This window comes from Procambarus clarkii, chromosome 2 (genome assembly GCF_040958095.1).
Source record: "Procambarus clarkii isolate CNS0578487 chromosome 2, FALCON_Pclarkii_2.0, whole genome shotgun sequence".
Lineage (NCBI taxonomy): Eukaryota > Metazoa > Arthropoda > Malacostraca > Decapoda > Cambaridae > Procambarus > Procambarus clarkii.
In genome coordinates, this window is record NC_091151.1 from 39,961,068 (window position 1) to 39,973,684 (window position 12,617).

Genomic DNA, 12,617 nt, shown 5'->3' on the forward strand with positions numbered 1-12,617 from the left:
AGACAGGCCTTGTGATTTTAATCTCATGCAGTGACATTTAATGTGACTTGCTACCTAATACTATCGTCCTGGTTGTCTTTTTATCCAATCACGAACTCTTTTGCTTGGTTTGCCGAGCAACAGTTTCGGCCAACTTTGCGGGCTTGGCAGGAAGCTAAACTGAGAAAAGTTGTCCCAAAAGGAGTCTTATATATAGTGAAGTGACTGAATAGCAATTAACTGTTATATATTGTCAGATTAATTATTAATCTGACAATATATAATTCAGAATTAGTTTTATTTGTCAAGTGAGATAGATGAGCACTCATTATTAAATTCCTCTATTTGACAGGAGTTATTCAAATAATCCGAAAGTTTTCACTGTGATCCACCCTGACAGCAGGTAATTACTGAAGTTACTTGCCCACGGGCTTGACACGAAACAGGATTACAAAGCATTATGAAGGACTCAAATACCAGGACATCTAATGGGTCACAATAGTCACCTGTTTATAGTCATTTTTATCTCTTCCGACACATCTCTACAAATTTATTGATTGGAAGCAAATCATTCAATAAATTTTGAGTACTATATTAACTGATAATTTATTCACGTGTTTCCCAGTCATGCTGTTAATTATATACAGTAAAGTATGCTAGACTTCTTGCCATACTTAACTTCATTACGACATTTCTGGCTAGCTTCCTATTCGGAAAAAATACTCCTTTTATACATACACATGTCCCTGAGTATTTGACGCCTCTTTAACCACTGAAGATAATTTTTTAGGTATTTCCTCACATGTCTTGTTCCTCAAACTTGCTCTGGTTTTTGTTATGCTTCTCTGAGCTCGCATAAGTCTCCCTATATCTTAGAAACAGTTTGGCGGCCTCACTTACACAGCGTAGACCAGTGATGTGAAGTCTGCCTGTGGTTGATGTCGCCTTGTATTAACAAAAAAAATTGTAAAGAGCCAAGAATTGTTTGCTTGCAGCTATACTGTGGTTGGGGCGTTTGAGGTCATTACTCATTGTAACTCCCACTATTTCTCAACTCTTTAAGTTACTTCTACTCCTCTTCTAAATATATTAATTTATACTTACTGTATAAATTCATTTTACATATTTTAGTCCATTCTGATAATTACTCGCAGGTGTTAAGAATATCTCTGCGGCCTACTTCTATAAGCAGCGTGTCCTAGTTTGGGAAATGTGCATATGCAGCCCACCTTTAGGCCATTTATGTACCTGACAACAACAGTTGGCCGAGAAATGACCAATGTACAGTGGCGCTTCCTACATTTATCCATTCTGATGTTTCTCTATTTAACGCAACTCTGTTCCCTGTTATTACGGTGTGTTTGCACTTGCCACCATTGACCTCCTGTGTGGTACTTATCAAAGTCTCTATGGAAGTCAAGAATCATACCTTAAATTTCCGATAATAACCTGTGACAAATTAAAGCGGCTATATGTATATTTAAGGATTTCATCATTTCCCCAGCTATGGACGTCAACTGATGGGAATAATCTCATTAACCTTTAAAATATTTATGTAACCCTTGTTAATGTGCAGTCGACTATATCTTAAGCTTCATACTGAGCACTGTGCGACCTTACCTAAGAGCTGACCTGACCTTATCCAAGAGCCCGGCGCGACCTTACCTAAGAGCCCGACCCGACCTTACCTAAGAGCCCGACCCGACCTTACCCAAGAGTCCGACCCGACCTTACCTAAGAGTCCGACCCGACCTTATCCAAGAGCCCGACCCGACCTTATCCAAGAGCCCGACCCGACCTAACCCATGAGCCCGACCCGACCTTACCCAAGAGTCCGACCCGACCTTATCCAAGAGCCCGACCCGACCTAACCCATGAGCCCGACCCGACCTTACCCAAGAGCCCGACCTTACCCAAAACTGTCGAATATCGTTATCCTACATTTAACAGCAGTTATTCCCTTTAGCAGAAGACAGTCCATTTGAGGTGCACTCAGAAGTACGTCACATGCTAAAGAACTTAACCGACGTGCCAAAATATTTCTTACCCTCTTCATAAGCGTACGAGCGTCTAGCCTCATGGATGAAACAGTTTAGATATATTTTCTCTTACTTTACAATATTTTTGAAAATCCGGGATGAGGAAAGTTGAGTGCGCGTGTGAGTGGCAGTGCATTAGTGGCGTCGTCACCTGGGAGGACGAGCAGGAAGGAATAATGGTGGAGGAACACCAGGGGATCAGCCCTCTCCTTCCGGGCCACCAAATAACAAAATCCTCTTATAAACTTGAACATTTTGCTGTATAACAAGATTATCGTATTCCTCACAGGGCAGCTAAGGAAGTGTGTAAATAAAGAAGGGAAACCGTTAATTGTCACCAAAGGACTTTGTATGTATGCATGTATATTTATACATGTATATAGTTTTGTTATACTCAACAAGTTGTACTTGCGGGGATTGAGCTACGGCTCACAACACTTGATCAACAAGTGTGCAGGATGAGGAGCCCATTGGACTGCTATATCCACATTTGTGTATCTGAATGTATGTATACATGCATTATGTATGTGAATATGCATCAATGTATGTACATATACATGTATTGTATATATGTATGTAAAACACCAAAAATAAATCACCTTTAGTAAGTAAGAGTGTGTATTGAGTCAGTGCCAAATAGAGAGAGAGAGAGAGAGAACAAAGTCGGAATAAAGTGGAAGCTGTCATTTCAAACCAGAGAGAATCGTCATCGTTGACAGGATAAACTCGACCTAGCCATTATAGCCGCAAGGATTTGAGGAAGTCGTTTTGGAGATAGAGGAAAGTCATTTCAACCATCACAAAGTGGACGTCGGCCATTCATATGCCCGCACGGCGATACATCAAGGCGGATCAATAAGTGATTTGCATACATGGTGCTGGTCAGTCAAGATATGCAAACACCGCACCTGATCGAAGGTGGTATAGGTTTTAATTGGTTCCATAGCTCAGTTCGTTATGCTTCTCACTTCACTATTCGACGCTGATGGTTGAGCGTGGACAGTCGCTAAAGGGAAGAGATCAAGAAAGGGAGCTACTTCATGTTTATCACTCTTACCACTAGCACCGCAAGTCGCAATTAGAGAATAACGATCCAACAGTGACTGAACACAGTTATTGAGCAGAACACTCGAAAGGTGTGAACTAACATTAGACTGGGCCGGCACAGTTGGCACTCAGCCTGTAACAATATTTGCCTTTGCATAACCACTGTTTGCGCGGTTCCCTAAATGAATTTCACTGGGGCCAAATCTATTCAACTCCGGCCTATCGTCAACTCTCACGCAGACCGATCAAACAGCCCATGTGGATGGAAAATTGAATAATATTGACAAAGGATTCTCCCTGAGTGTACTATCCAACAAGGGCAATTCACTTTCTCAATTGCCTGGTTGTGAAGTTGGCTCAAGACAGACTCCTATACAACGTTTAATTTATGTGGACATCAACATGGATGTACAGGAGCGTCTAACGGACGGGCTACAAGCAAGGTATTATTTCTAAACGGGCTTTAACTAGTTTCCGTAGTATAAATAATCCTATATTTAGTTTTGAAGACACTAATTGGGGTCATAGATACATAGTCAAATGGAGTATACATGTTCCCAGTTCGTAATTCGTGGAGGGAATTTGTACAAGACTACTACAAGTAAACTTGGCCATCTTGCTTCATCCCCAAGCGCTAAATCCCCAGGGAAGACCTTTCTTCTGCCTTCTAGGTAGACGTTCACTCTCACAGCTAAAACCAGTGTTTCTCACTCACGGCGTATCCCACATTTAACAAGACAGTTTTTAATACAAATTAATGCATATTCTTTTAATACCAGATATATAACCTCCAATCTATAATCTATAACCAGCGAAACTGTAACATCAGTGTGGCGATCCAGAGGGAAAACGCCTGCTGCGTCCTCGGTTCCTGTCTGGAAGCGGAGGAGATCCAAGAGATACATAACCTTTAAACACTCATTGTATCAACCACTGTACACCTTGTAATCTTTAAATATATATTAAAGCACAACAAAACACAAAAATAATGGGGGTGGTAGGAGTAAAGAACATAGAAACTGCATTGGAGGGGACCTAAACATTCCTTCTAATGCGTTATATGTGCTTTCCTCCGAGGCTAAAGACTCCCTTCTTCCAGCCAGAGGTGGTACTCTCTTCCATATTAAAAGTGCATATATATATATATTAGTGTTCAGTGAGAATCCACAAGGTCTTCTCTGAATGCTCTTATTTTCTTCTCCGAGGCTATGGGTCCCCACATTTGCACCAGAAGTGGTACCCCTGATATATACATATGTATATATATGTGTGTGTGTGTGTGTGTGTGTGTGTGTGTGTGTGTGTGTGTGTGTGTGTGTGTGTGTGTGTGTGTGTGTGTGTGTGTGTGTGTGTGTGTATGTGAGTGTGTGTGGCCTTTAAGTAAGTGACCTTTGGACGCAGAATAAACCAGTGAAAAAAAAATCAATGAATTTAAAATGTTGTTTCCTTTCAGCAGCGGTGGACAATAATATAGGAGAAAAGGTTATTCTATTCACACAATACAACCCAGAAAATCCTAGCATTTATTAAAGTGGAGTAGGCGGAGGTTTATCGAAGTCTTCCCCGGGGTTATGGCAGAGCCGGATGATCCTTACGTGTGTCCCTCACCCATTACTCGTCCAGGGGCGGCTCTCCCTTGACTCCTCCTCCAACTTCCCTCCATCAACACTCTCGTCTCTTACCCCTTTATTCTCCTATCTCTTTACTCCAATATTTTAAGTCGTCTTAAACAATTAGTACAAAGTTTGGCCAGCTTCGCGCGTGCGGAGGACTTAGCCTCACTTCTCACCATGACGAGAATGACTGTCTTAGAGTACATCATCAACAGGCTTCTCCATCCCACTCATATGCCACAGTCTAATTCTTATCATATTAGTTAGGCACACTGAGCACTTATGCTCGAATTTAATAGCTGTTATTAACTGGCAAATTTAAGTTAATTAATTGTATGCACAAATCCCAGCATATCTGGACAAAACTTTACTGGTCACTGGAAAAATTATATAATTTCATGGTGAAAAAGGGAACGATAAGTAAAATAACGGATGCCTTTAGGGCTAAACACTCTGGTTTTAATTATATTATATATAAAATAAATCACTTAAAACCATTTACTGAATATTGCTAAACCAATGATTTCCTGTGTCCAGTACCTAACCAATAACTTCAAGTGTCCTCAGATTAACCAATGACTTCATGTATTCTTAACCAAAGAATTCTTGTACCCACAACATCACTAATGATTCTTGTCTTCAACCAATGACTTCCTGTGTCCACAGCTTAATTAAAGAATGACACCTGGTACACCCACTACCTAAACACTGAAATCTGGTATACCAACTTCCTAAAATGAGTGGCGCTGCCCAGTAAACTCGCCCCTCAGGGCAAAATTTAAATTTAAATTGACACCTCGCTCCCCCCTATACCTGAACACTAACGCCTGGCGCACCTACTACCTAACCACTGACACTTGGTACACCACTACCCAAGCCTAGATCACCCTAGTGTGATCTAGTGTTTACCCTAGTGTGAACACTTAGATCTGATCCCCCCCCCCATCAACCACTGGACTTTACTACCGAGGCATCAGCCATAATGAGGTTATCGTCATGTGCATATAAAAAGCCTATTAAGTTGCATATTTGCATATATCAAATAGTTTATTGAGAAAATCAATCTGTATCCCCAAAAATCTAATCCCGTAATGTATAAGCGCGTTGGAGCGATGCTCTGTAATTCCTTGTGACGACAGTTCTACTGTAATCCTGGTTTTGTTGTCTGGCAGCTACTAAAATTGAGTGAATATTACGAAAATCTGCTAAACTTCATACAAAAATCAGAAGCTTGAAAATTTATATACGCAAGTCAATAATTTACGGGCCCAGGAATGCAATATGTCTGCTCTGCTTAGGCTCACTTGATGAGTATTTTTAATTGTTCAGTAAACCTTGGAAAAGATACCAAAAGGACAGGACTAAGCTTTAAATTTATTGGCGTTAAAGTTTAAATTTATTAGCGCTAACTTCAAATTTATAAGCGCTAAGCTTTAATTTTATTAACGTTACGCTTTAAATCTATAATGGTTAAGGCGTCACATATATCTATAGTCTCGTATATCTGTTGATGAAAATTTGGTATCAACAGTTTCAATTTCGTGATCCTTTTATCGTCAAAGATTAATCATTAATGACTGAACTTTAAGACAGAAATACGTCATGCCACAAACAGGTAATATAAACTTATTAAACCATCAAGAATAATATTGTTTTATGTGAAATAAAGAACTTTAAACGTAGAGGCCGAGTATACAACACTGTTTTCTCGGAGAAAATATTTAGCGCAGGACGGCAGAACTAAACCAGCGTCCCGGGTCACTTCACACGTGCAAAAAAGCAAATATATATAAAAATATGTGAATATGTAATACGTGCATACATGTAATATATATGAATAAAAGGCGGAATAATTAGTATGTGCATAAAGAAAATATGTCTGAAGAAAAAATCTTGGAAAATACTCTTGAGGAAAACCACTTCCCGGTCACATCAGTATTTTTGGGTAAGAAAAGGTCGCCCGACCTCTGAGAACCCGATCAGCTGGGCCGCCACAGCACTGAGTGTGGCCAGATTTGTTTACCAACGGAGATCGCTTTACCACTAACAGCCACCAATTTTATTGGCAAACCTTAACAAAGTTTTTTGCGTTAAGATTTTATATTTAGGTTTTTCAATGAAGATATACAGTACAACTTTTTTCTCGAGACTAAAAGGAACACACCATTTTCATAGGTCTTGGAATATCGTAAATATTTAGAGAATGGAAAATAATTTAATAAAATTAGCAAATAATATATGGAATTCCTCATTATATAAATCTAAAGAGCACTCATTACTTTGCCCTTTCTTAAAGACGCTCTTGGTAACAACCATAGTTCAGCCATGGCTACTGTGTTATCCAAGGGCACCAAAGAACTTACACCCACTCGCTATTCTGAGCACACACAAACAAACACACACACACATATACGAACCTAAACGTAATAAAGATAAACGTAACTATATTTAAAACAAACTTTAGTTATCCAAAATTATATTTAAATGAATAACATAACTTTTCTATTAATTAAATAACAATAATAATAATAATAAAAATAATAAAAATAATAAAAATAATAATAATAATAATAATAATAATAATAATAATAATAATAATAATAATAATAATAATAATAATAATAATAATGAAGGTGAAGTAAAGACACACTATATGTGTACGTGTATAAAAAAAACAATTTTTCGAATGTATCCGACACCCTTTCTCACGGTACTGTATACAATGGTCTGAACATGATTAAAATGATAAAATAAGATATGTCCAATCATGTTCAGAACAATGTACCGTGAGAAAGGATGTGGGTTACATCCGAAAATTTCTTTTTTAATACACATACACATATATTGTGTCTTTCCTTCACCTTCATTCAAGCACTACGGCATTGTAGTAACATTTCAACAACAATAATAATAATAATAATTATAATAATAATAATATCCACATCGACCACATCGACCACATACGACCACATCGTATTGACCACATCGACCTTATTCAATGCTAAAGCATATCTATTTTAGGTTCATTTTCAGATATAATTAAGTTTATAATTAAAACTCAGTCTTAACACCGGCGATAATTTACCGGATAAAGAAGCTATTCTTAAGTTTTCTGAACTTGCATTAAGCCCAATGGAAGCGTCAGTCTTAGTAAAGAACTTCAACCTGCTGCTAAGGTCAGCTTGTAACGAAGTTCTTTTCTTTCCAGAATCATTCCAATAAATTTTAGGAATATGGTGATGTGAAGAACTTCATATTGGTATGTTGTGTTTAATCTTATGTTATAATTTTAACTGTTATTTATATGAGATGAAGTGGAAATTATATATACCGTTAATGCTCACTGTCCTGGGTGGCAGTGAATGTGAGCTGCATACTCACTGTCCTGGGTGGCAGTGAATGTGAGCTGCATACTCACTGTCCTGGGTGGCAGTGAATGTGAGCTGCATACTCACTGTTCTGGGTGGCAGTGAATGTGAGCTGCATACTCACTGTCCTGGGTGGCAGTGAATGTGAGCTGCATACTCACTGTCCTGGGTGGCAGTGAATGTGAGCTGCATACTCACTGTCCTGGGTGGCAGTGAATGTGAGCTGCATACTCACTGTTCTGGGTGGCAGTGAATGTGAGCTGCATACTCACTGTCCTGGGTGGCAGTGAATGTGAGCTGCATACTCACTGTCCTGGGTGGCAGTGAATGTGAGCTGCATACTCACTGTCCTGGGTGGCAGTGAATGTGAGCTGCATACTCACTGTCCTGGGTGGCAGTGAATGTGACCTGCATACTCACTGTCCTGGGTGGCAGTGAATGTGAGCTGCATACTCACTGTTCTGTGTGGCAGTGAATATGAGCAGCATTCTCACTGTTCTGTGTGGCAGTGAATATGAGCAGCATCCTCATTGTTCTGTGTGGCAGTGAATATGAGCAGTATTCTCACTGTCCCGTATGGCAGTAACAGTAACCTCACTACAGTAATTTATGACTGAATTACTCGGAGTTGGCTTCACTGCAAATACATTTCCAAGTATTGATATTATACTAGAAATATAAACAATTTTTCTGCTGCAAATTACAAATAATCTAATTTCCAAAACTAACAAATTTACTTTAAGTGTAACTATACACAAAATTATAACATATATTTATATAAATTTGAAAAACAGGGTTTTTCAAGGTAAAGGAAAAATCCCGAATGAGCCTTTGGGGTCGGCCGCAGCTTGGACGAGCATAGCCTGCGGATGGGTTGGGGACGGCCGCAGCTTGGACGAGCATAGCCTGCGGATGGGTTGGTCTGCGTCACTGGAAGCGAGAATAAATGTTGGCGTTGCATTTATATTACTCGAGCGTAAAGAAATGGAAAATGCCAGATTTACATCTAGCGGAAACAGCAAGGAGATGCTCGCGTTTTATATAATGCAACACGCATGACGGACAATACTGTTGCCTCTGATGTAACTGAAGGCGTGAAATAATATTTCGGCTTACTGAGTACACTTATGTTTTAAATGTTATGGGACCCCTTGTTTTACTATCTTTAACAACCATACATATGCCAGTACGTGTTGACCACGTCGACATATGCAGAGGTATCAGCAGAAAGGGACTTATCTGTCTGTCCAGTCTTAGCATTCATCCCACATCTGCGACAAAACTTAACTGGCTGTCTAATAACAACCTAAACTGCTCCCCCAATAACACAACCTAACCCGTCCCCCCCCCCCCCCCCTTTCCAATAACACAACCTAAACTTGTGAAATTCACTGGTTTCTTTACACTTAGGAATCACTAACAATCACTAATAATTAAAAAGTTCTAAAATGTTTGATTCTTTAGGTGAGTGTCGTATACAAACTATTAAAACAATTAAAATACTTTTGTTAGCTCCTCATATATGTCACAAAGAACGAGAAACCTGAAAGTTCGTCAGAGAAGATTATCTATAATGTTTTTTAGTAATAGGTAGGGCCAAACTTTACCACTTTAATGGGGTTACGCCTGATCAGCATGTAAATATTAAATTATTATGCAGTGTTTCTGGCCAGGTGGCACAACAAAGTGACCACAAAAGTTTAGGTTAACATTGGCAGACTAATTATGCCAGACACGCAGCGAGGTCAGCACGTGTACGGATGAAAGTCAAAAACATTTCATATTGGCAGTAGCAGCGAAAAGTACAACAGAAAGTGTAGAAGTTGAAGCTGTAATTGACCATTTTCTGACATGTTCGAACCTTTAGCCAAATCGAAGCTGAATGACAATAGTCAAAGGCACTACACGAAAAAGGACTTTAAATACGTTGAACAATAATATTTTGCCTCCTAGAGAGGCTTTAGACGTATCCAAACTCAACACCTCACAATGTCGTAGCCAAGATTTATAATGCTCACTCCGTCTACAGTATCTGAAGTATTTAGTACATTTCGCACGCACTCACTTACCGTTTCTTCAATATCCATAACATCCAGTGTCTTTCATGTTACAATACCAACAATAATAAAAAAATATTTAATTGATGCACATTACATACAACATTATTATCATCCACAACAATCACCATTTCAACAACACGCAAAACCCGTCACACCAACAATATCCACTGCAACCTGTGATATTCGTGATACCTACAATATAAACAACAACCTACAATATTCATAACATCCACACTATCGAAGCACACCTACAACATTCGCCCAACTCATAATATCTAACCTCGTCAATAATAATAATAATCTCACAAAACTATGTACTAGAAAGAGATCAGCCCTCTACCCCACTCAGGGTCTTACAAGGGGACCCGAACTAGCTAATAAATAGAGACTACGTCCTCCACACTAAGCTAGTTATCAGGTAACTACACAGGCTAAGAGATGAACACTACTCACTAGTGCAAGGGAATGACAGATACCACAATACCGGTGATATACAACACGCTCACACTACCAGACGCGTCATTAACTACAACTGGCTCCCAGGAAAGTGGATATCACTCAGTGGAACCAAACCTGACGTCTACAGTCACGAAACTCTTGAATGACAGTTTCGTCAGTCTTACGTGACACTATGGCGCGATACAATTAAAAATGATTAAAATTAGGTTTTGTGATAATTAATTTATATTGTTGAGAATCAAAAAGGCACTAAGAAACTTTTTTGTGAAATACATACGCACATGAATTCAGACACGCACCCGCGTGTGCGTAAGGATCCAAAAGGTAAGAGAACCCCAAGAAAAAAACAGGAACTTGCAAATCTGCCAAGGATTTGTCCTTTCTGTAGACCAACATCACTCAACCCTTTCCCGCGGCTCCCGTTACCCCATGCTCATCCCCATCACTGTTACCCCATGCTCATCCCCATCACTGTTACCCCATGCTCATCCCCATCACTGTTACCCCATGCTCATCCCCATCACTGTTACCCCATGCTCATCCCCATCACTGTTACCCCATGCTCATCCCCATCACTGTTACCCCATGCTCATCCCCATCACTGTTACCCCATGCTCATCCCTATCACTGTTACCCCATGCTCATCCCCATCACTGTTACCCCATGTTCATCCCCATCACTGTTACCCCATGCTCATCCCCATCACTGTTACCCCATGCTCATCCCCATCACTGTTACCCCATGCTCATCCCTATCACTGTTACCCCATGCTCATCCCCATCACTGTTACCCCATGTTCATCCCCATCACTGTTACCCCATGCTCATCCCCATCACTGTTACCCCATGCTCATCCTCATCTCTGTTACCCCATGCTCATCCTCATCTCTGTTACCCCATGCTCATCCCCATCACTGTTACCCCATGTTCATCCCCATCACTGTTACCCCATGCTCATCCCCATCACTGTTACCCCATGCTCATCCTCATCTCTGTTACCCCATGCTCATCCTCATCTCTGTTACCCCATGCTCATCCCCATCACTGTTACCCCATGTTCATCCCCATCACTGTTACCCCATGCTCATCCCTATCACTGTTACCCCATGCTCATCCCCATCACTGTTACCCCATGTTCATCCCCATCACTGTTACCCCATGCTCATCCCCATCACTGTTACCCCATGCTCATCCCCATCACTGTTACCCCATGCTCATCCCTATCACTGTTACCCCATGCTCATCCCCATCACTGTTACCCCATGTTCATCCCCATCACTGTTACCCCATGCTCATCCCCATCACTGTTACCCCATGCTCATCCTCATCTCTGTTACCCCATGCTCATCCTCATCTCTGTTACCCCATGCTCATCCCCATCACTGTTACCCCATGCTCATCCCCATCACTGTTACCCCATGCTCATCCTCATCTCTGTTACCCCATGCTCATCCTCATCTCTGTTACCCCATGCTCATCCCCATCACTGTTACCCCATGTTCATCCCCATCACTGTTACCCCATGCTCATCCCCAACACCAAGTTACATGCCGTACTTCTCTGCCGATATAAAAACGTGGATCGTAATTCTTCCTTCACGGTAATCTAATTTCGGTACCCATTTTCATCTTTATCAGGCCATGGATCTTCCCTCCCTCTCTTCTTTTCCTTCTACCTGTCCTCCCTTAATCTATATTAAACAACGGAAATTATAAATGTAAGGCATTTACCCGACTCGTCTGACATTCAGTCTACGCGACACAGAACTTGTCATTCAATCTTCATCATTTTCCAGACGTACAATATACATATGCAGGCAATGAGTCACAATAACATGGCTGAAGTATGTTGACCAGACCACACTAGAAGGTGAAGGGACGACGACGTTTCGGTCCGTCCTGGACCATTCTCAAGTCGATTGTGAGAATGGACTTGAGAATGGTCCAGGACGGACCAAAACGTCGTCGTCCCTTCACCTTCTAGTGTGTGGTCTGGTCAACGTACAATATAAATGTTCTAGCCAACAAAGCTAACGAACTTATAACACAACTTA

General features: G+C 40.5%; 1 protein-coding gene across 1 annotated transcript; it reads left to right on the forward strand.

Annotated features, from left to right (window-relative positions):
• Positions 1–11,046: 11,046 nt before the first annotated feature.
• Positions 11,047–12,168, forward strand: LOC123762405 (saposin-like protein 11). The gene has a single exon (XM_045748919.1). The coding sequence runs from the start codon at positions 11,047–11,049 to the stop codon at positions 12,166–12,168; it is 1,122 nt and encodes a 373-aa protein (XP_045604875.1).
• The last annotated feature ends 449 nt before the right edge of the window (positions 12,169–12,617 follow it).

Excerpts from the sequence above, each read along its gene's own strand:
- LOC123762405 (XM_045748919.1), top strand. The coding sequence starts at position 11,047 with ATGCTCATCCCCATCACTGTTACCCCATGCTCATCCCCATCACTGTTA.